This window comes from Neovison vison, chromosome 6 (assembly GCF_020171115.1).
Source record: "Neovison vison isolate M4711 chromosome 6, ASM_NN_V1, whole genome shotgun sequence".
In the NCBI taxonomy this organism is placed as follows: domain Eukaryota; kingdom Metazoa; phylum Chordata; class Mammalia; order Carnivora; family Mustelidae; genus Neogale; species Neogale vison.
The window spans coordinates 214,825,422-214,849,529 of record NC_058096.1 but is presented as its reverse complement, the minus strand read 5'-3'; the positions used below and the strand labels follow the sequence as shown (position 1 = coordinate 214,849,529).

Here is a 24,108-nt window from a genome sequence, read left to right as displayed (position 1 = left end):
CCTTCCCCGCCCTGGGGAGGGTGGGCGGGCTGCCGGATGGGGTGGTGAGGACACGCCAGCCCGTCCCCTCGGTCCCACCCCCACCAACCACCCCAGCGCTGCTTGCGTAACCTCGGCCAGCCTGGGCCGGGCCACAGGAGCATGGAATGCTTGGGGGAAAGCTAAGATTCGCCCTGTCTGGTATTTGGGCCAACCACAGAAATAGAGGTGGGGGCAGAGGAATGGAGGATGCTTCAAGCCACAGGAGGGTCCCCAAGGAACTGGGGCTGGCAGCAAGGGGTCAGGGCAGGTCTGGGCTCAGCCCGCCAGCCCAGATGCCAGCCTGGAGGCTCTCAGCCAGGTCTGCCATCTGGGCCCCTCCCCCTCCTCCCCCAATGGCCACGGCCGCCGCCTGAAAGGAAATTACACGTACTGAGGCACCAGCCCGGTGGTTAAGGATATGTGCTCAGCGCCAGCCTGCCTGGGCCTGAACCTGGGCTCTGCCACCTCTCTGGGCCTTGGTTTCCTACTCTGCAAAGTCGGGAGTGGGGGCGATGGTTGTCTCACCTCTCAGGAGTGGTAAAAGGATCAAAGGAGATAATCCACATGAGGTGGGTGAGACAGTGCCTGGCACAAGCCCTCTATCCCAGAGCAGCAGCATGGGGAGAAGAAGTCGACCTTCGCCCCAGGTCCTAGTTCCCAAGATGCACCTCTTGCCAGCAAGGTGTCTTCAGGCAAATTGTTTTCCTGCCCAAACCTCAGTTTTCCCTCACATAAGACAGAGATGACAGAATACACTTCCTTCCTCGAAGGGCTCTCACAAGGCAAATACCAGGTAGTGGACAAAGCTCTAAGCACATCTGACCCTCATGAATGCCCAGCTCAGGAGTGGCTGAGCCAATGGGCTGTGGGAAGAGGGTAAAGGAGGTCGAGTGGGGGAGGTTTCCCAGAAGCAGAGCCCGAGACAAGGATTGGGTGCATTTGCCTTAGAGAAAGAAGCTGTAGGGGAGCAAGGAAATGACAGAGGAAAGGGAGGGAGCAGTCAATGATGAGTTATTGCTGGGACAATCAACTTCCCTGGAGCTTACCAGTATCAGCACTCAAAACCCTGTGTCCCAGGAAACCCTTAGTCCTGGGCCAACTGGAACAGTTTGTCACTCTTGTTATCAAGCAAGTGCCCAGCAGAGGCACATGGGGCTGAGTCCTGCTGGGGAATCCCGGCAGGTTGCATAGGACACATGTCCTACCTGGACAGAGGGTGGGGAGAGCTGGGATAGTGATTCTCCAACTCCCTCCATCGGGCTCTGTTTGAGGGCTGCCCCCGAAGGGTCTGAATTCACTGGCACTTTGGGGAGAATAGGCACCAGCTCTAAACAAATAGAGGTGCCTGACGGTGAGGTCTGAGTGGAGCCCGGTGGGTTCCAGGCAGCACCTGTTACGGGAGGGTAGGGGTGAGTGAAGTACATCAGGGGGTGGGGGTGGGAAGAAGGGGCCAAGATGTGGGAGAATGGTGGAGAGAGAGGGCATATGTATTGTTAATCCCCCTCCCACGGAAGAAGGAACTTGGGCGGTCATTTGTCCACATTTCCAGGACTGTGTGGGGACACACAGGACAAGAGACACTCCGGGTCCCTCTGGGCTGGGGTAGGAGATGGGTCTTAGCTTCAGCCAGAAGAGAACAACAGTCCCTAGCCCAACTTCTCCATGTAGGACCAGTGACTGTTAGCTTGGACGCTGGGTAGAAGCTCCCTGGTCTCCCTAGCAGAGTAATGGGACTAGCCCCACAGACTACTGAATTACTGCATTGATCCTAGCCCCAGCGAGAACCAAGCTGTTTCCGACAGGCCTCTTTCTGTTGCAAAGGATGGAGAACCCAAACCAAACTAGCTAGTGCAAATGAGGGGATTTATTGACTCCTGAACAGAAATGTTCAATGGGTGTATCTTTCAGGCATAGCTGGATCCAGGAGCTCAAATGACATCCTCAGAATGGATTCCCTCTCTGTCTCTTGGCTCTGCTAGCAAGCTTCCCTGTGTGGGGCCAAGATATCCCCAGCAGCAACACGTGCACACCCCCAGCCCTAAGCTTAAATTTCATTGGCCCAGCTTTGGTCACATGTCCTTCTGGAACCAGATCCTGTGGCCAGAAGGATGGAATGTGCTGATTGGTTAAGAAGCTAACCACGGATCTTATAGATGACCCACTGGCCTTATCTCTCTACAATAAACACTTTTGTCTCTACCTTGCACTTGCCCAGCCCAGCCCAGCCCTGCCCTGCCCTGCCCTACCCTGCTCTGCCCTTCCTAGCCCTGCCTGGCTAAGTCTAGCCTTCCCCTACCCAGCAAAGAGTACTGCAGGAACTGTAGTGGCGGAGTGTAGTGGCCCATACCAGGCATAGAGCCTAGTATAATCACCGCTTATGACACCTTCATAAGCGCACAGGGAGTGCGTGTAGGATTGTGTCTGTATGTGTGGGAAGGTTTGCACGGGGAGCGACTGTTGGTGTCTCTTGGCTCTGACCTCAGAGTAGAGAGGACTACAGAGTCATGGGAACAAGGGACAGCTGCAGTAACCCTGGGCAGCTAGTGCAGCAATCTGGTCTCATTTTGGGCCCTGGGGGGTACTGGGAGGAGGTGGGGGTTGATGTGAAAGAGAGCAAGATAATGATGGGAAATGTAGTCTCCCAATTAGTGAAAGAAAGGAAGGGTCTTAAATCAGGACCAACTAATGATCCCAAGGTACACCTTGGGCCCACCCCTTCTTATCCTCTAATGGCATTCAACCTCAAGACACAGGCGAAGGCCAAACTCAATCAGGCTTCATCTGGCTAATTAGCCTTCCAGGATCTGGGCCAAATTCTTAAAATTACTGATAGTTAACATATGAGTGCCTAAGATGAAGAACCACATTTCCCAGCCTCCCTTGCGGCTAGGTAAGGGACTACCTTACGACTGTGTAAGCAGACATGGTATGCACAACTTTGAGGGAATGGGAGTGCCTTTCTCCTCTTTGTTATTGGAAGCTCAGTGTGATGGCTGGGACTCCATCGGCCATCTTGGGCCATGACATTAGCCTGAGAATAGTGGCCTTGAGTGGTGGAACAACAAGATAGAAGCAACCAGGGGGCACCTGGGTGGCTCAGTGGGTTAAAGCCGCTGCCTTCAGCTCAGGTCATGATCCCAGGGTCCTGGAATCGAGCCCCACATCAGGCTCTCTGCTCGGCAGGGAGCCTGCTTCCTCCTCTCTCTCTGCCTGCCTCTCTGCCTACTTGTGATTTCTGTCTGTCAGGTAAATAAATAAAATCTTAAAAAAAAAAAAAAAAAAAAAGGGTAGAAGCAACCTGCATCACATGTCTGGTGGAAGGCCATCCCTACAATGACTAGGATTTTGATCACCTCCTATCTACCCTGCTGGTGAAGGAGAGATCTCCTGCTCTAAATGACATAAGGTAGTCAAGTGTCTGACACCCAAGCTTGTATAGAAAAAATCAGCATTGGCTTATTAGTCGTATACACTCACAGCCCAGAGGAGGGGAAGGACATTGTATAATATGCAGAGCCACATGTTGGGCATGCTAGGATAATTTCTCAGCCTGGCAGAGAGATGATCCCATTAGGCTGAGGACCAGATGGGGTGCAGCTGGTCGGGCTGATAGCTCAGTTAGCTAGGCAGGGAGCCTCTCCCTCTGGGCGGGGGGCATGTCTCACAAAAGTGGGGAAACTCATGGTTAAGCCCCTTCGGGGCTCTATGACGCTCAAAGATTTTTTTTTTTTTTTTTTTTGACGCTCAAAGATTTTTTTAAGAGATTTTATTTATTTATTTGAGAGAGAGAGCACAAGCAAGGGGAGGGGTAGAGGGAGAGGGAGAAGCACACTCTCTGCTGAGCAGGGAGCCCAATTCTGGGATCGATCCCAGGACCCTGAGATCATGACCTGAGCTGAAGGCAGACATTTAACCCATTGAGCCACCCAGGCATCCCACTAAGTTGTTTTTTTTTTTTTTTTTTTTTTAGATTTATTTATTTATTATTTGAGAGAGAGAGGTGGCAAAGGGGCATAGGAAGAGGAAGAGAGAAAATCCCAAGCAGACTCTGTGCTGAGCATGGATCCTGACACGGGGCTCGATCTCACTACCCCAAGATCATGACCTGAGCCAAAACCAAGGGATCCTTAACTGACTGCACGACTCGGGTGCCCCAGATGTCTTTCTTGTGAAAGCCACCATTTCTATTTCTTTCTCCTTTGAAAAAACAACATATTCTTGTCTTAACAACTGCGGAAGCTATCCACAGAGTGAGAGCTGAAGCCACAACATAGATGGCATTAGCCAAGGAGAAAGTATCAAGTGAGGAAGGCTCATGCCTGAGGGGTGGGCAGAAGAGAGCCTGCAGGGGTCATGAAGAAGGAGGGTCAGAAAGAGAACCGGATGGGGGACGCCTGGGTGGCTCAGTTGGTTAAGCAGCTGCCTTCAGCTTAGGTCATGATCCCAGCGTCCTGGGATCGAGTCCCACATCGGGCTCCTTGCTCGGCAGGGAGCCTGCTTCTCCCCTGCTTCTCCCCTGCCTCTGCCTGCCATTCTGTCTGCCTGTGCTCACTCTCTCTCCCTCTCTCTCTGACAAATAAATAAATAAAATCTTTAAAAAAGAAAGAAAGAAAGAAAGAAAGAAAGAGAACCAGATGGTAAAACTGAAATTGTGCCTGCCCTGTTCTTGTGATGGTTAATTGTATAGGTCAAGTGGAGGTTATATTATAAAATGATATTGGGCCATTGGGTACCCAGATTAAACACGATTTCTGGGTGCATCTGTGAAGGTGTTTCCAGAAGATATTAGCATTTAGTTGTCCTCCCCAGAGCATCTGGGGCATTATTGCCCAAGATGGGCATCATTTAATCCATGAAGGGCCTGAATAGAACAAAAAGCAGAAAAGGTGTGGCCGGGGTTCAGGGGGCCAAGAGCAGGACCAAGACCCTGGCTCCTGGGGCCCCAAACAGACCAGGTTCAGCCACTTGCCACTGACAAAATCCAAGAGCAAGGAAGGGAATCTATTTCAGGGAGGCCAACGTCAGGAAAGACCTTAGACCAGTGTCTCAAAGATGGTCTCCCAAGAGCAGAAAATACTTCCAGGTTTATAGAAGGAAAATGTGAGGCAAAGGTGGGTGGGTACACACATGTGGACAGTGAAGGTCAAATCGATCATTGTCTTGGAGGCAGGCATGGAAGGGATCTGGCTGTCTCAGGGCTGTCCTTGTGTTTTGAGTGGGTAGTTTCAGTTTCCATCGCAGGAATTTTTGCCCTCAGTGTCTTCTGCCTAAGCCACGAGACAATCTGGGAAAAAGAACCCAACTTGGAAAGTTTGAGGTCCAAACGGAGGCAGCCAAAGCCCTCTTTCAAATGGAGGAATTGGTCCTTTTCTCTTCCCGTCTGACTTGGGAGTGGGACACTGATCTCCTGCCCTTGGACTGGGATTTGGGATTTACACCGTCAGCAACCCCCGGTCCTCAGCCTTGGGTGCTCAGACTGGAATTATAACGGGAGGCTCTTGGGTCTCCAGCTTGCTGATGGCTAATTCCTCATTATAAATCTCTCTCTCTCTTTTAAAAAGATTTTCTTTATTTATTTGGCAGAGAGAGAGAGAGTGCAACCAGGGCGAGTGGCAGAGGAAGAGGGAGAAGCAGGCTCCCCGCTGAGCAGGACTCTGAGATCGTGACCAGGTGGCCCTAAATCTTTCTATAGATAGATAATAGATGAGATATCGATATACGTATGGATAGATCAATCAATAGACATAGATCTATATATACAGATCAAAGATTTATATATATATAATGATATATACATATATATATGGAGATATATGTAAAAAAATAAACGTATGATAAGAGGTATATGCAGGTACAGATATATCTGTCTTATTGGCTCTATTTCACATATGCATGTATAAAAGGATATATATATATAAAGGATAAAGGATATATATATATAAAAGATATATCATATATACATACAGATACATACCACATTGGTTCTGTTTCACATGTGTATTAGACAGGCAGGCAAGATCACTCTGTGTTCCAAACAGCCCCGAAGGTCAGTGAGTAACACCAGAGTTGATCATCCGCACAATATGATCCCAACAGATCAGCAGGGCCTCTGAGCCCCACAGCCATTCAGGGAGCCAGCCCAACAGAAGCAGCCCCATCTTGAACCACAACCCCACCCCCACCACCCCCACCCCCCGCCACCGATTGCCGGGCGACATGGAAAACAGAGACAGGACTTCCAAGTCAGCTTTTCAGGGTTTTCCATCCAGAAGTACCACCGAACCCTTCTGCTCCTGCTTCATGGGCCAGGATCAGTCACGTAGTCCTGCCTGACTGCGAGAGACAGAGAAAGTGAGGGCGAGGGTTGGGGGATGGGGAGGAGTCAGTGGAATATTTGGAGTGTTACTCTCTATGCAGCGCTCAAGGACCAGAAGTCTATTCTGAAAAATCACTTTTTAAAAAGATTTTGGCACCTGGGTGGCTCAGTGGGTTAAGCCTCTGCGTTCAGCTCAGGTCGTGATCTCAGGGTCCTGGGATCGAGCTCCACATCGGGCTCTCTGCTCAGCAGGGAGCCTACTTCCCCCTGTCTCTCTGTCTGCTTCTGATCTCTCTCTGTGTCAAATAAATAAGTAAAATTTTTTTAAAAAATTAAAAAATAAAAAGATTTTATTTATTTATTTGAGGGAGACAGTGTGAGCCGGCAGGGGGAGGGGCAGAGGGAAAGAGAAGCGGGCTCCCTGCTAAGCAGGGGCTCAATCCCAGGACCCCAAGATCATGACACGAGCCAAAAGCAAATGCTTAGCCGATTGAGCCCCCCAGGCGCCCCTATTCTGGAAAAACTCTTACACAGCGGGTAACGGATACGTGCAAGGACATTCCCTGTGGGGCTCTTTTATTACAGTGAAAATATTCTCTTGCCCTGGATCCCACACGGCTTGTGATTTGAATTCTCGTCACTTCCTCAGAGAGCCCCTTACCAGAACCCCCCCAATCAGAAGCAACATTTTTTTTAAAAGATTTTATTTATTTATTTGACAGAGATCACAAGTAGGCAGAGAAGCAGGCAGAGAGAGAGGAGGAAGCAGGATCCCTGCTGAGCAGAGAGCGCTATGCAGGGTGGGGGGGGCTCTCGATCCCAGGACCCTGGGATCACGACCTGAGCCGAAGGCAGAGGCTTTAACCCACTGAGCCACCCAGGTGCCCCCAGAAGCAACATTTTGGTCTCTCTCTCCTCTTCCCTGCTTTATTTTTCTTTCTGGTAAATTCTCACATTCTAATTTATGTATTTGCCCACTGTCCATGGTCCTCCCCCACAGTGGAGGTGGGCCCTTGGCCGTAGTCACCTCTGTTCTCCAGCACCTGGAACGGTGTCTAGTACATACCGGGGGTCAGCAAACATCCGTTGTGTGAACAAATTTTTTTTAAAAGCCCATAAGAGGAAAACAAACAAATAAAAAGTGTGTCCTATTAAAATAAGAGAGACCCAGATCTAGACTTGCAAGGGACTACTCGATCTCTACATCATGCATTAGTTTCCTGGAGCTATTGTACCAAGGGCCGCGCACAAGGCAGCTTAAAAACAACAGACATTTATTCGTTTCAGAAGTTCAAATTATTTATGTGGACTTGCGGAAACTGGAAGTCCAAAGTCAAGGTGTTGGCAGACTTGTTCCTTCTGGAGGCTCCTTCCTTGTATCTCTTCCAGCTTCTTGTGGTTGCTGGCGATCTTTGATGTTCTTGGGTCTGTGGCTGCGTCCCTGCACGCTCTGTCTCAGTTTCCACGTGGCCTTTTCCTGTGTGTGTGTATGTGTCTGTTCCTCCTCCTCTCTCTTATAAGGACTCTGGTCTTGGGATTTAGGGCCCAGCTGGTTAATCCAGGATAACCTCATGATCTTTAACTTAATTACTCATTTTTTTTCCAAATAAGGTCATATTCACATGTTTAGTGGGTCAGGACATCAGAATATCCTTTTGTGGGTCGCCATGCAAACTGTTGTATGGATTAGTGTGAGTCAGGCTAATCTTGGAGGGAAAAAAGGTGCAGAACAAGGATGGCAATTTTGATCATTTTCATAAATTAAAAAAGGTAGGGCGCCTGGGTGGCTCAGTCAGTTAAGAGGCCGCCTCCGGCTCAGGTCATGATCCCAGGGTCCTGGAATCGAGCCCCGCATCGGGCTCCCTGCCCAGCAGAAGTCCTGCTTCTCCCTCTCCCTCTGCCTCCTGCTCTGCCTACTTGTGCTCTCTCTCTATCTCTCTGCCAAATAAATAAATAAATAATCTTTTTTTCCCCCCTAAAGATTTATTTATTTATTTGACAGACAGAGATCACAAGTAGGCAGAGAGGCAGGCAGAGAGAGGAAGGAAAGCAGCCTCTCTGCTGAGCAGAGAGCCCAATGCGGGGCTCGAACCCAGGACCCTGGAACCATGACCTGAGCCAAAGGCAGAGGCTTTAACCCACTGAGCCACCCAGGCACCCCAATAAATAAATAATCTTTAAAAAAATTTAAAAGGGTATCTGCTGCCTTGATGGGTGGGTGGGCAGCTGGGGCTAAGGGGAGAGGAATGTTGCCACCATACGTCCTTGTACGTCTGTCGAATTAAAAAAAAAAAAACTTGACTGCAGTATTCATGACATGCGTTAGTATGAAAATGCTTAAAGATTTTATTATTTATTTATTTATTTATGTGGGAAGGAGAGAGAAAGCTTAAGTGGGGTGAGGAAAAGAGGGAGAGGGAGAGGGAATCTCGGGCAGACTCCCTGCTGAGCACAGAGCCAGATGCGGGGCTCCCATCTCACGACCCTGAGATCAGGACCTGAGCCGAAATCAAGAGTCGGACACTCAACCAACTGAGCCTCCCAGTCGCCCCCAGAGTGAAAACATTTTAAAGTGTACATGAGTCAAAACGCATCATTCCAAACCTCAGCAATTGTGCACTGAGAAAACCGTAACCATAGTTACTGAATATTACCATCACCTCCGAAAGCATCCTTCTGCCGCTGGGTCAGCCCTCCCTCCACTTCCCCTTCATGCCCAACCCCAGGCAACCACAGATCTACTGTCTGTCACTGTGGATCAGGTTGTAGTTTCTAGAAATTAATATGAATGGAATCATGAGGTGTGTAGTTTGTGCTGTCTGGCTTCTTCTATTTGGGACAGTTGAGTTTTATTTTTTTAATTTTTATTTTTTTAAGATTTTATTTATTTATTTGACAGAAAGAGAGACAATGAGGAAGTGGGAGAGGGAGAAGCAGGCTTCCTGCTGAACAGGGACCCCGATGTGGGGCCCGATGTGGGGCTCGATCCCAGGATGCTGGGATCATGACCTGAGCCGAAGGCAGATACTTAACGACTGAGCCACCTAGGCGACAGTGACTTTTAGATTCATCTGTGTTACATGTATTGAGAGTTCATTCCTCTTTTATTTTTTTTAAAGATTTTATTTATTTATTTGTCAGAGGGAGAGCACAAACAGGGGGAGTGGCAGAGGGAGAGGGAGAAGCAGGCCCCCTGTTGAGCAAGGAGCCAAACGCAGGATTCGATCCCAGGACCCTGGGACCATGATCTGAGTTGAAGGCAGATGCTTAATGACTGAGGCACCTGGGTACCTGGGCACCCGAAGTTCATTCCTCTTTTAAAATTTACTTACTTAAAATTTTGGGGGGCGCCTGGGTGGCTCAGTGGGTTAAGCCGCTGCCTTCGGCTCAGGTCATGATCTCAGGGTCCTGGGATCAAGTCCCACATCGGGCTCTCTGCTCAGCAGGGAGCCTGCTTCCCTCTCTCTCTCTCTGCCTGCCTCTCCATCTACTTGTGATTTCTGTCTGTCAAATAAATAAATACAATCTTTTAAAAAAAATTTACTTAAAATTTTGAAAAATTGAGATAGAACTGGCATAGAACATGGGTTTTAGATGGACCATAATTTGTTCTTGTTTATTACTTGGATGGGCCACCATTTGTTTATCATATGCTTATGGTCTTCTACTTTCTTCTTATTTTAGGCTGTTGCATAAAACTGCTATGAATGGTCCTGAGCAAGTCTGGCAGTAAACATGTCTTAGAGAAGTTCTCTTGGGTAAATACATAGGAGTGACATGGCAGAGTCATACAGTGAGTGGCCATTTAACTTAAGAAACTGCCCAATTGTCTTCCAAAGTCATTGTGCCCCTTTCCACTCCCACGGGCACTCTGTGAGAGTTTCAGTTCCTCCGAGTCCTTGTCAACACTTGGTATGGTCAGACTTCAATTTTAGCCATTTTGATGGGTGTGTCATAGTAGGACGTTGTGGCTAGATTTGTGTTTCTTTGAGGACTAATAATGTCAAACATCTTTTCTTGTACTCATTGACCATTCTATGTCTTCCCCGTGATGAATTTCAAACTGCATAAAGGTAATATTTATTTAAAAGTAAATGATCACACCCCCTGGGACAGCTTGTATCAAAAAACAGAAGACAACAAATGTTGGCAAAGATGTAGAGAAACTGGAACTCGCTATCCACCCAGGTGCTACAACAACCTCTAAATCCCTTCCCATCTTTACCCCAATACCTAGGGTCCATGAACTGACCCATTGGCTCCGAATATGGCCACTTCTCTCCATCTCCATGCTATTACATGAATGAATCTAAGCCACCATAACTTCTCCCTGGCCTCCCTGAGGCCATTCTTGCCCACTACCCTTAGTCCCCTAAACATTGTCCACACAGAAACCAAATGATCTTTCACCAAAACTCTTCAAAAACAACTTTTTATTTTGAAATAATGATCACGTTACAGAGGATTTGTGCTAAGGACTAAATGTTTGTGTCTCCCCTAAATGCATGTGTTGAAACCGAGCCCCCAATGTGATGGAATAGAAGGTGGGACACAAGGCAGGTGATTAGATCATGAGGATGGAGACTTCATGAATGGGATTAGGACCCTGTAAGAGAGCTGGTGAAATCTCTCTCCCTCTCTCTTTCTGTCTCTCTCAGCCACGTGAGGATATAGGGAGGAGACAATTGTCTACAATCTAGGAAGTGGTCCCTCACCAGACACTGGCTATACCAGTGCCTTGGTCTTGAACTTCACAGCCTCCAGAACTGAGAGAAATAAATTAACCCAGTCTATAGTATTTTTATTATGGCAATTCAATAGGCTAAGATAATTTGCAAAATTGGCACCCTGCAAAGTTGCAAAGTTCTTGTCTACCCTTTACCCCATTGGCCCGAATGTTAACATCTTACATAACTATGGTACAGTTGTCATAACTAAGAGATTAACTAACATTGGCACAATACTGTTCATTAAACTACAGGCTTATTATGAATTACACCAGTTTTCTCTCTGATGTCTTTTTCTGGTCCAAGATCCCATCCAGGACATCACATTTCATTGACTGCGTCTCCTAAGACTTCTCTAATCTCTGCCAATTTCTTCGTCATGCTTTGTTTCTCACAACCTTGGCATTTTTTAAAAAAAGATTTATTTATTTATTTACTTGAGAGAGAGAATGCAAATGGAGGGGAGGGGCAGAGGGAGCAGGGGAGAGAATCTCATTTTATTGACTCCACGGTGAACACAGAGTCCAACACAGGGCTCAGTCTCAGGATCTCAGGACCATGACCTGAGCTGAAATGAAGAGTTGGACCTTAACAAACTGGGCCACCCGGGTTCCCCCTCATGACCTTGACATTTCTGAAGTGTCCTAACTAGGTCTTTTTTCTTTCCTTTTTTTTTTTTTAAGATTTTTATTTATTTATTTGACAGAGAGAGATCACAAGTAGACAGAGAGGCAGGCAGAGAGAGAGAGGGAAGCAGGCTCCCGGCCGAGCAGAGAGCCCGATGTGGGACTCAATCCCAGGACCCTGAGATCATGACCTGAGCCAAAGGCAGCGGCTTAACCCACTAAGCCACCCAAGCGCCCCTAACTAGGTCTTTTGTATTATATCCCTCAGTTTGGGACAAACGTCTTGTCTTTTCTCATGAGTGGACTGAGGTTATGGATTTAAGGGACAATACCAGAGACGTGATGTGTCCTCTTCATCACACCCTATCAGGGGTACATGCACATGACTCATGGCTACGATAATTTTTTTTAAAGATTTTTTGTTTATTTGTTTGTTTATTTGAGATAGAGAAAGAGAGAGGGAGAGAGTGCAAACATGGGGGGAGGGCAGAGGGAGAAGCAGGGTCTCCGCTGAGTGGGGGAGCCCGATGCAGGGCTTGATCCCAGGACCCCGGGATCATGACATGAACTGAAAGCAGACAATTAACTGACTGAGCAACCCAGGGCCACTCCCACCACCCATGATGATAATGTTCATTACCTGCTTGCGGTAGTATCTGCCAGGTTTCTCCACTATCAAGTTACATTTTGCACTTTCCATACTTTGATTCCTTAGACACAAGTCTCTAAATCCAGCCCACACCCAACAAGGTGAATTAAGCTCCACCATGTGCTCGGGCAGGGTTCGTGGGTGGGGAGAGGTAGAGAGAAAGAGAGAATCCCAAGCAGGCTTCACCCCCAGCCCAGAATCTGAGGCAGGGCTCAATCCCAGGACCCTGAGCCAAAATCAAGAGTCAGACACTTAACCTACTGAGTCACCCAGGTGCCCCTGTGGACATATATTTTTAAAAACCCAGCAAATACATATTTTAGGAAACATACTTTTAGCGTAGGCAAATGCCATGTTTCCTCCCTGAAGTTTCATTCACTAATTTTACCAGTGGTAGAGTACAACTCATTGGTAGATTTTGACTGCTGCAATTATATCTGTGATGTCTGCCTGATAATGATTTTTTAATTTCCCTCATTCCTTCTATACTTATTAATTAGACATGTCCTATATGGAAGGGTCATCTCTTTCCCCCCATTTTTTATTCAATCATTTATTTATACCAGTATGGATTCATTGGTATTTATTTCTTTGGATCACGATGATCTTTCATTATTAGTTTTTTTTTTAAAAGATTTTATTTATTTATTTGACAGAGAGAGATCACAAGTAGGCAGAGAGGCAGGCAGAGAGAGAGGAGGAAGCAGGCTCCCTGCTGAGCAGAGAGCCCGATGCGGGACTCGATCCCAGGACCCCGAGATCATGACCCGAGCCGAAGGCAGCGGCTTAACCCACTGAGCCACCCAGGCACCCAGTTGTTTTTTTTTTTAATCTCTTCATCCAACATGGGGCATGACCTCCAGGCCCTGATATCAAGAGCTGCATGTTCTACCCACTGAGCCAGTGAGATACCCCATGGATCACAATCTTTTAAATCTCCCAACAGATTCCATCATATACTAAAAACCTTCCAGAGACTTCCCTTTATGCTTAGGAGTAAAATCCAGCTATCTGGCTTACCAACACTCCCTGCCTTCTTTCCTGTCCTTGTGTTTTCCTTGCTTATTTTTTCCCTTGTTCATTCCTGCTTTGGCCTAAACTGGACTTTCTGTGGTCTCTCAGTCATGTTACCCTCATTCCTCTGAAGGCTTTCTCTTTGTTGGAATATTCCTCTTCCACACCTGCACAGGGCCCCTCTATGACTGCCCTGAGCAGCCTTCTTCCTTCCCTTTGACTTCTAATCCTACCTGGAATTAGATAACCAAAAATCCATTTCCTACCTGTCTTGTTCCCCAGCTCTAGAATATAGTAGGCACTCAATAAATATTTGTTGACTAAATGAATGCATGAGGCTGGACAAATGAGAAGACCGAGATCCATTCACTTCTTCCCTGATTATAGTTACAATTGAGGTATATGCATGTCAGGTACTCGGGAGCACTACGCTGTAAGCCTCAGTTTCATGACAATGAAATGACCCTTGGAGTAATATATTATTATTTATAAATATATTATTTATAATAATAAAAGGACCTATCTGCAAAACTGTTGCGAAGATTAAATGAGCAAACGCCACAAAAAGATGATACTTCTAGCAGACATTCAACAATTATTACTGTCATCTGTAAAATGGGCACAACAGGGACCTACTGCATAGAATTGTTGTAAGCTCAGAACCATGTCTAGCACATGTAAAGTGCTCTATAAGCCATTGATGCTATCGTTAACATCATCGCTGCCCCCGCCCATCTGAAAGATGTTTTCATCAATTCTCATCTTTTTTTTTTGCAAATCCCTTTCCTTGGCCTGGCCCGGCCTGTGATGGCCCCAGGATAGTCGCCAGGCCTCTTCGCATCTGGATAGGGCGCTGTGGGGACTCAGGCCCGGTCTGGACCACAGGCTCCCATCGCCCCGCCCACGGGCCTGGACCGCCCGCGGTCTCCATGGAAACCCACCAGCCACAGTGGGGCGTGACGCCGCCGAGAGGGATAGGGGCCTTCGCCTATCCGGTCAAAGTCGCCTCGGCAAGGGGTGCAAACCGGGCCTCTTGACGGGTGCGTCCTTGTGGAAAGGCGGGAATACGGCGGCGAACCACAGGGTTTGTACCATCTCAACCAATCCAGGGCCGAGGTGGCTATGATGGACAGGACTAGCGGGAAGAGGCCCCGAATGCGGGCTTTCACCCAACCGACCGGCCGCAAAGCCGAGAAAGGGCCAATGAGGAGGCGGCGGGGGTGGGACAAAAAGGCCGGTTGCTCCGGAAGTGGAGGGAGGGGGTGAAAATGGCGCCCAGCTCGAAATCGGAGCGGAACAGCGGGGCCGGGAGCGGCGGCGGCGGCCCCGGGGGCGCCGGGGGGAAGCGGGCAGCAGGGCGGCGGCGGGAGCACGTCCTCAAGCAGCTTGAGCGGGTCAAGGTAAGGCCTGGAGTCTTGGAGGAGCGCGCCGGAGGGTGGGGAGAAGGGACGAGGGAGGCGGAGGGAAGGAGGCGTTCGCGGGGTGAGGGGTTGGGGGCGGAGCCCCGGGGGAGGGGGCGCTGGGGAAGGGGGCTGGGCGGGGCCCGGGGGAGAGGGCTTGGATGGAGGGGGCTGGGACGGGGGTTTGGATGGAGTGGATTAGGGGCGGGTTCCGGGGGAGGGGGCTCTGATGGAAAGGCTGGAGTGGTGGCTGAGAAAGGGCTTGGAGAGAGGGAGGTCGCTGGAGGAATAAGGAGGAAGGGGGCGATCCAGGGTCAGACTTATTTTTCAAAACCCTGCTCCCATGGCCCCTCCGTTATGGAGCTTTCCCACCCCCGTGGTGGAGCCCCTGCTACCGGCTTTGGGCTTCCTCTACCTGGTGTTCCTCTCCCTGTCCCGGCTCTGACCGCCCGGGAGCTGGGAATTCCTGTACCTGTGTCTGCCTCCCCCACTGAATGGCAGCGACCTCCTTGGAAAAAGCCTGGTCTTCCCCCTCAGACTGGGAGGTCCCTGAGCACCGCTCTGTCTTCTCCATCAGACAGTAAACTCACAACGTGCCAGCATGTCTCTCCCGCATCCGTTGGGGTGCTCTGGGAGGGCAGACATGTGAATCTGCTGTCAGGTCAGCAGCAACCTGGGCAGAACTATATTCCCGTGGATAGGGAAAGTGCCTTCTCCATTAGTCTGGGAACTCTGTGAGGGCAGTGCTGTGTCTCCTCCTTTTGAGGAGGTCCTGGGGCAGGGACTGTCTCCGCCTTCAGCCTGGTTGTTCCCGGGTTGGGCTGTGGCTCCACCCTTAGCTTGGAAACTCCTGGGACAGGGATTGTGTCTCCCCTGTCAGCCTGGGCTTCACCAACAGAGCTGTTCCATAAGACTGGCATCCCCTTGAGGAGTGGGCTTTCTCCCTCATCTGCTAGGGAGCTTGCCAGATAGGTCTCTTTCCCATCAGTACTCTTGAGGGTAAGGCCAAGTGTCTCACTCAGACTGGGCTGTAGGACTCAGGGTGCTCTGATCCCCTACTACACAGCTTGTGCCTGCCTGTCCCCTCCTTGAAGTTTTTGGGATGAGGGAGATGGTTAGAAGGTGGCTAGGTTAAGTGAGAAGGGGGAATTGGGCAGGAATTGGAAGGTCACTGGTCAGCCCCTCTTCTGCCTCAGTAGGTCCCCAGGTGAGGCCAGGGCCTTCTCAAAGGTCCTGAGCACTGTGTGTGTAGGCTAATGGGTTAGGGTCTGGTGAGTTCAGTTGGTCAAGCCTCCTTAGTGGCCAAGGACACCTACAGCTCAGTGTACCATGAAGAAGCCTTCAGGAAGGCAGCCAGTGGCACACTGTGGCCAAGGGTGAATGGGAAACCTTCCTGGGGGTGGGGGGTAATGACAGTGTCGGTCCTTAGAACCTGGGTGCTTGGGCAAGAGGGGCCCTGAGGTTGAAGAGATGTGGGACTGGGAGGGTGTCATGGGTCCCTAGTGTAAGGGGACGCTCAAGTGAGGCCCAGGGCATGGGTCCCTGGTGGAAGGGGAGGCTCAAGTGAGGCCCAGTTGATCCATCTTCCCCAGCTATTCCCACCTTCCAGAGCTTGGACTGCTCTTGACCATCATGGTTGTTGGGAAGTGGGCCTGTGTGTCTGGGCCAGACCCTGGGGGTGCTACTCTGCTTTAGGTGAGGGGACTGGGGCGTGATGGTGCCTCAAGAGCCAGGGCCACCCCTTCCCCAGATCAGTGGGCAGCTCTCCCCTCGCCTCTTCCGGAAGCTGCCGCCCAGGGTCTGCGTCTCCCTCAAGAACATTGTGGATGAGGACTTTCTCTACGCAGGGTGAGGCTGCGTGAGGCTGGGATGGGGTGGGAGTTGGTGGGGGGTGGCTGGGTGGGGTGGTAGGTCGTTCTTGACCTGGCTGTTTTGCCTGCCCCCACAGACACATCTTCCTGGGCTTTTCCAAGTGCGGCCGTTATGTTCTTTCGTATACCAGCAGCAGCGGGGATGATGACTTCTCCTTCTACATCTATCATCTGTACTGGTGGGAGTTCAACGTCCACAGCAAGCTCAAGCTGGTAGGGCCGGGCCCAGGGCTGGGCTATCCCTTCCAGCAACGTGACCAGCAGATCACAGCATCCCCCGAGCCTCACAGTCCTTGTCTGTAAAGTGGAGAAATTCTACTCCAAGGGTCATTGTCAGTATTCCGTGCCTTAGGTCAAACCAGGTGCAGCTGCCGTTTTTATAGTTGAAAGTGGGTAGGTGGTGGTACTTCCGTGTGATTCGCCTCAGCCTAAGAAGCACACCGCAGGCTCAGGCCAGGTGGGACCTGGTAGCTTTGCTAGTCTGTTCACTTAACCCTGACTTTGACTCCTTGAACCCCCCTCCCCCAGGAGGTGAGTGCTGTTACCACAGTTTACACATGAGCTCGGAAAGGTGAACAGGTTTCGGGGTGGATAGGGCATGGATCTGATGTGTCTGGCAGAGTCCCCTTTCTTGGGGCTGGGCTCTCTCCTCAGCTTCCTCCTGTGCCAGGCCGGCTTCCCTGTTTCCCCTCCTCATAAGGGGAGCCTCCCCAGCCTGTCGTCAGGAAGGCAGAGGGGTGTGGTGTAGGAGCTGCTTGGGACTCCCTGGGTCGAGCCACCCCCCCCCACCCAAAAGGTTGCTCCTGCCGGCTCAGCCCCAGCTCCAATTCCCGCCCAGCATTGTGCAGCCTTGGTCCCCTACGCATCCCCACCCTATTTGCTCTCACCCTATACCGACCCTGAATGTGCTGCTCAGGTCCGGCAGGTGCGGCTCTTCCAGGATGAGGAGATCTATAGCGACCTGTACCTGACCGTGTGCGAGTGGCCCAGTGACGCCTCCAAGGTCATCGTCTTTGGGTTCAAGTAAGATTTGGGGACATGGAAGGCCTGGGGACCCAGGGAGGGCGGTGCGTTGGCCAGGTTGCTGAAGGCGTGCCGGCCCCCAGCACCCGCTCGGCCAACGGGATGCTCATGAACATGATGATGATGAGTGACGAGAACCACAGAGACATCTACATCAGCACCGTGGCGGTACCACCGCCAGGCCGCTGTGCCGCCTGCCGGGAAGCCAGCCGGGCCCATCCAGGTGAGCGGCTGGGGGTCTCGGGGTGCGGTCTGCCTCCCTGCCCCGAGGCCATGCGTGAGCCCGCAGTGCGTGTATTGCTGCAGGCGACCCGAGCGCACAGTGCCTGCGGCACGGCTTCATACTGCACACGAAGTACCAGGTGGTCTACCCCTTCCCCACCTTCCAGCCCGCCTTCCAGCTCAAGAAGGACCAGGTGGTGCTGCTCAACACCAGCTACTCCCTGGTGGCCTGCGCCGTCTCCGTCCACTCGGCAGGTAGGCCCCTGGGTCTGAGGACGGGCCTGGTGCCCTCTGGAATCCTCCAAGCCCCCAGTCTCCTGATCCCAAATGAGATCTTCAGAAGTGAAGTCCCTTGTCCAAGGTCACTCAGCTGGAAAGCAGGGATATGGACTCCCAAGCTAGCTATGCTCCACCCCAGCGCTGTCCTCTAGAACTTAGCACAGGGCTGGGATGGTCTATATCTGCCAGGTCTATATCTGCTACAGCTGCCACTAGTAGCCACTTAAAGTGGCTCGTGTGACCAAGGAACTCAGTTTTTAATTTCAGTTAATTTTAGTTGAGTTCAAAAAGCCACATGTGGTCGTGGCTACCATGCTGGACGGCACAGTGCTCTCTCCAAAAATTTCCAATTTCAGGGAGTGGTCAGTGGGCAGATGGCTGTCGTATGTCTTTGGGAATAGGAAAAATGCCAGTGGAGATCACAAGGTGATGTCCCTTGACAGAGTGGCCGAAGTTAAGAAGCTGGACAGTGGTACGGGCCGGTGGGGATGTTCCCTCCCTGCCCCCACCGCCACTCTCTCAGGGCCGCACATGTGAGCGGTCCCGCGTCTGAGCACATCCAAAGCTTGGCGGGCTGCCTGCTCTCCATCCCTGGGGCTCAGGGAGGTCAGACAAGGCAGGTGTTCTCTTGGATGAGCAGTTTCAGTGGGTGCCCCAGCACGCGTGACCATGGAGCGTGCTTTAAAGATGTGCTTGAGAGCAGACGAAACAAAGGGAGACCTATAACCGGATAATGATACCACTTACATATAAATTAAAAATATGTTTTGATTTTGCAAGAACGCAGTCAAACGAGAAGATACCCACTAACTACATGAAAATGGTTTCCCCTGGGAGGGGGAGGGGAGTGGATATGAAAAGAGAATTAAATGTATAAAACGGAGTGCACACATCAGCACGAGCCAGGGCGCCTTGTTTCTGGGCCCATCCAGGGGCCTCCTGGCCCTGGCCGCCTGTGCCAGTGTGGGCAAGGCCCTGCCCCTCATCAGGCTGTGAGCCCCCAACAAGCCGGGGCTGGCTGAGACCCAACCCCTGGACTTGTGGCTGTGGCTCCCTGTAGGAAGGGTCACGTGGGAAAGGACTCGGCTGTACGCATTCGGGGGTGAGGGGGCCACTGTCTCCCATGTCTAACACCTTACCACTTACACAGAGGGACAGTGAGTTTTGACTTGGCCATTTTCCGTGCTGGTGGACAGGAGTGCATTGGTTCGTGCTGTCCTGCAGCGTGACCTTGGACAAGTTTCTCCTTGAGCCCCGGTCCCTAGTCTCTGAACTGGGAGGACACAGCCTCCCCGCTCAAGATTGATTGTGGGGGGCCCTACGGAGGTGGTGCAGGCAGAGGTCCTGGTGCTGCTCATTCTGTGCTTTGGGGTTCTCCATGCTGAGCTCACGTTCCCAGAGGGGAGCTGGTCCCTAGTCAAGCGGACACCAATGGAGGCCTGGGATTTGGCTGCTGAGTGCCCAAGCCAGTCAGCTCCCTTTGGGAACAATGAATGGCTGTGTAGGAAACTCAGACTTCGGTGATCTTTAGCTTTTGTCACTGTCAGCCGCCCAGGGGCAGGGATTTGTGTGGCTTTCCACTCGTGTCCTCAGTGTGTGGTATTTGGTAAATGCTCGAAATTGAAGTCTGAATGAAAGTGTTGTTTATGTGCACATGTGCGTGTGTAAGGCCTTTTTCCTTTCTGAGTGTTTCTGACTGATCTTTCAACATAAGTAAGTCTTCTAGGAGGGTCTCCTCAAGGTGGATTTCTGAGAAGCACCCCTATGGCGGTTAGAAAGGTTGGCAGTGTCCTAAACTTGAACTCGTCTGTTGAGCACCCCTACCTCCCTCTGCTTTTGTTTCAGGCGAGAGCAGCTTCTGCCAAATTCTGTATGACCACACCGCCTCCCCTCCAGCACCCCCCAGCCCCCCTGGGCCCCAGAGCCCTGATGTGCCCCCTGCCCTCCCCAGCCCCTGCCCTGAAGCAGCTCCCACCCGGCCCCCTGGGGCCCCCGAGCCCTCACCTGCCATCGCCAAAGCCAAGGAGTTTGTGGCCGACATCTTCCGCAGGGCCAGAGAGGCCAAGGGGGGGACCTTGGAGGAAGCCCGGCCACCCCCTTGCCCAGGGCCCTCGGGCAGCCGCTGCCGTCTGCCCTCAGAGCCCCTGGCCCCAGGCGGGGAGGTGGTACCCCGAGATAGCCCCCCAGCGGCAGAAGCACCGGCCCCAGAGCCGGGCTACGTCAACTACACCAAGCTGTATTATGTGCTGGGGTCCAGCGAAGGGACAGAACCGGAGGATGGTGAGTCAGGAACCCACGCAGCAGGCAGGGCGCTGAGCGTGGAAGTTCCCCCTCCCACCCCTACCCCCAATTCCTGTGCCCTCAGAGTTCGAGGATGACAAGATCTCCTTGCCCTTTGTGGTGACTGATCTCCGGGGCCGCAACTTGCGGCCCATGCGGGAGCGGGCTGCCGTCCAGGTTGGTGCCTGTGGGAGGCAGGCCTAGGGGCAGCCCCTGGGGAGCCTGCTGGGGTCGCAGTTACAGCAGCCCTCCCCTCCCCACCACCCACAGGGTCAGTATCTAACGGTGGAGCAGCTCACACTGGACTTTGAATACGTCATCAATGAGGTCATCCGCCATGATGCCACCTGGGCCCACCAGTTTTGTTCCTTCAGCGACTATGACATTGTCATCCTGGAGGTGGGCCTGAGGAGGGGACAGGGTGGGCCCAGGGCCTCTGTATTCTGGGCATCACCTCAATAGCTGTCACCGTTGTCCCTGCCCCGCCCCCACCAAGGTCTGCCCGGAAACCAATCAAGTCCTCATCAACATTGGCCTGCTGCTCCTGGCATTCCCGTCCCCAACTGAGGAGGGGCAGCTCCGGTGAGCCGGTGGGAGTAGAGATGGCCCCTGTCTCCGCACAGCAGGAAGCCACACTCAGATTCTTCTGTGGGGGTGGGCAAGTGGGGATGGAGACGACTTCCCCTGCCCCCAAAACCTGGACCAGGCACACCGTAACTGCTCCAGAGAGAGCAGACCCTCAGGGTTGCCGGGGTCCCAGCCCTTTCTCCTTTGCCCCCCACCCCACTGCAGACCAAAGACCTATCACACCAGCCTCAAGGTGGCATGGGACCTCAACACAGGCATCTTCGTGACAGTCAGTGTAGGCGACCTCACTGAGGTCAAGGGGCAGACCAGGTGAGGTGGGGCTGGGGCCAGGGCTGGGGGCCAGGGACCGGGGTGGGCGACCGGGGTGATGAGAGCCCTCACCCCCTTGCCCTCAGCGGCAGTGTCTGGAGCTCGTACCGCAAGAGCTGCGTGGACATGGTCATGAAGTGGCTGGTGCCTGAGAGCAGCGGCCGCTATGTCAACAGGATGACCAACGAGGCGCTGCACAAAGGTGGGCCCTGGGACCCGGTGATGGTCAGGACTGAGGTCCTCTGGCACCATGTCAGGCTAGAGCAGGTGTGGATTCCTTGGTGTTCCTGAATGGAGTGAGGGGAGGGAAGGGCAGGCTCGGAGAGGACCTGGCAGGTGTGGCGCCTGGGGACCCCCAGCCAGTCCATTCATTCAGCAGACCTCTACTGGGTAGCTGCCGGTGGGAGGCCTGCAGAACTCAGCAGGGTCACTGCCTTCTGGAACCTTGTGGCCCAAATCAAATCAGGGCAGGAGGCAGGCCCCTCCCCTCAGCCTGGGCCTGTAGACTTCATGGCTCCCTTCTGCCCCTTCCTTGCAGGGTGCTCGCTGAAGGTTCTGGCAGACAGTGAGCGATACACGTGGATTGTGCTGTGAGGGCCCGGCCGCTCTGGACACTGACTCCAACTACCTCCGCGGCCTGGGAGCCGGTTGCCTTCCTGGCAGCCTCTCCCCGGCTGGCCGGCCGACCGACTGATGACCGACCGACCGACGGACCCGTGTTAGGCTGCGGGGAAGGGAGCTGGGCGGGGCAGCCCCTGGTGGCCTGAGAGTCTGGACGCTTCTTATTTATGCCTATTTAAGTTGGGAAGGGGCAGAGGGAGGGAGCCCCCTGACCCACCATCCTCAAGCACCCACCTTCACCCCGCACTGGGCACAGGCCCTTGCTCTCTACGCATCTGCCCCTTTCCTTGGCTACAGGTGTGGACATTGCCCCCCAGGGAGGCCGAATGGACCCCCCCTTCCCCTGCCTCAGCCTCCCCCCTACTTGTGGCGGCAGACCTTGTGGCCATCCCCTCCCTCTGCCCGTCGTTCCTCTTCATGTAATAAATGTTTTATTTCTGAACCTCCCTGAATTCCCTTTACTGCCGCTCGGGGCCCAGTTGGAGTCCCCAGCCCCAAGGCCCCGTGAGTCAGCAGCAGACACATACCACAGCGGAATTTATTGTGTTTTAAGAAAGACTACAAAAAGGTAGAAAACAGCTCGGCACACTAGACTACCACACGCGTGGACACTTTCACGGCCAGGAGAGGGGGGGCCCCGAGGGAGTGGGGAGGGGAAGTTGGGGGGCCACCCCAAAAGCTGTAGCACGCGGAGCACACAAAATAGTGATTTTTATACAATAGGTCAGATCTTTTTTTGTCTTTTTTTTTGTTTTTTGTTTTTTTGCTTTTTGCCATAAACATCTATCTCACAGGTTGAAGACACTGAGAAAACCGGAACAGATAAGGCCATGATGGTTGGAAAAAAACCAACAAGTTACCAACTCCGCTCAGGCGGCTCACAAATCGCACAATAGTCATGTGGGGGGCGGGTCGCACTGCACGGAGGAGAAGCACAGTCTCCCGGGAGAGAAGGAGCACAGAGGTTCCATTACAAACCAGAGGCGGGTGGCCTGGGATGCTGGGGTCTTGGATCTGGGAGCCGAGCCCCTAGCTGGGGCTGGGACAGGCGTGGGCACTTCTGGGCCCCACTGCTGGCAGCAGGCCCCTCTGGGCTCCCACCCCCAGCCCAGCCTGCTGCTCTTTGGAAGCTGGAGGCGGTGCCCCCCGCCGCCCTCCCTCCAACCAGGCCGGACAGTGCCCTCCTGAGGGCTGCGGGGCAAGGGAGGGCCCAGCTCTGGAGAAGATGCGACACCCACGGCTTTAATTGCACTTATACCAAGGAATGGGGAGCGGTGGGGTTGCTGGGGGGAGGGGTCCCGGGGCTGCTGCTGACAGTGGGGGTCCCCAGGTGATACCCACCTGTGCCCACCTGGGGCTCAGGGTTGGGCCCGGGACAGACTGTGCAAAGCCAGCGAGCTGAATAAGTTAACAGTTCCACAGGGGAGGGGGCCTGCCTGCCTGCCCCCTGGGACACGGGAGGGTAGGGCTGGGGGAGGGAGATGCTGAGGCCTTCGGGGCCAAGGAGCCTAGCTGGCTGTCCCACGGGGCACCTGGGCACGGTGGCGGGTTCCTTAAGGCACGTCTTGTGTGTCAGTTTGCAGCTGCGGCTCCGCCTGGCCCTGTGATTGTGCCGCCCCCACTGGGGGCAGGGACCCCCTAGCCTTCCCTGTCTTGGAGGCCCCCTCCCCGCCCGAGGCTGGACTGGTGACAGCGAAGCCACAGAAGCTGTGAGGGACCCTGGCGTGGATGGGCGGCGGGGGCGGGCGGGCGGGGCAGGGGAGGCCGCGGGCTTAGCTGGAGGGCAGCGCCTGCACGAAGAGGCCACGCGCGTCTGTCCGTGCCAACTTGGCAGGCGGCTCCAGGGCATCAGGGCCCAGAGCGGGCGACTCGCCGCCGGCCGCCAGCGAGATGTCCTGCGGCAGCTCATCCTCGCTCTCCTCCTCTTCCTCCTCCTCTTCGTCTGGGGCACACAGAGGAGGCCCGACTCAGCGCGGGGCGGCAGAGCACCGCCGGCGCCTCCTCCATCCCCACCGCCCTGTCTGCAGCTCCTGGGATTCGGCCCCACGACAGAGACACGCCCCGCCCCGCCTACCTTTGTCCGGGTCTAGGGGGTTCAGCGAGGTGGTCAGGTTGGCGAACTGCAAGGAGGCAAGACAAGGGGTGAGGGTCCCACCAAGGGG

The 24,108-nt window shown here is 52.9% G+C and overlaps 2 protein-coding genes across 2 annotated transcripts in view; one reads left to right on the top strand and one right to left on the bottom strand.

Annotated features, from left to right (window-relative positions):
• The first annotated feature begins 14,621 nt into the window (after nt 1–14,621).
• Nucleotides 14,622–22,388, top strand: DCAF15 (DDB1 and CUL4 associated factor 15). The gene is made up of 13 exons (XM_044254049.1): nt 14,622–14,753; nt 16,504–16,601; nt 16,702–16,837; nt 17,541–17,647; nt 17,731–17,870; nt 17,954–18,124; nt 19,994–20,428; nt 20,514–20,605; nt 20,699–20,827; nt 20,925–21,010; nt 21,221–21,325; nt 21,412–21,527; nt 21,864–22,388. Exons 1-13 carry the CDS (start codon nt 14,622–14,624, stop codon nt 21,917–21,919), a joined length of 1,803 nt encoding a protein of 600 aa, XP_044109984.1. The 3' UTR covers nt 21,920–22,388.
• Nucleotides 22,389–22,470: 82 nt separating this feature from the next.
• Nucleotides 22,471–24,108, bottom strand: part of RFX1 (regulatory factor X1) — a 30,880-nt gene continuing 29,242 nt past the window's right edge. Inside the window, exons 20-21 of the mRNA XM_044254048.1 lie at nt 24,021–24,066; nt 22,471–23,888 (exon numbers count right to left, since the gene is read on the bottom strand). Coding sequence (XP_044109983.1) covers nt 23,719–23,888; nt 24,021–24,066 — 216 coding nt within the window. The 3' untranslated portion in view covers nt 22,471–23,718. The remainder of the gene's footprint in view (nt 23,889–24,020; nt 24,067–24,108) is intronic.

Coding starts and splice junctions, on each gene's coding strand:
- DCAF15 (XM_044254049.1), top strand. CDS start 14,622: ATGGCGCCCAGCTCGAAATCGGAGCGGAACAGCGGGGCCGGGAGCGGC. Junction 14,754..16,503: donor AGCAGCTTGAGCGGGTCAAG/GTAAGGCCTGGA, acceptor CCCCTTCCCCAG/ATCAGTGGGCAGCTCTCCCC. Junction 20,828..20,924: donor ATGACATTGTCATCCTGGAG/GTGGGCCTGAGG, acceptor GCCCCCACCAAG/GTCTGCCCGGAAACCAATCA.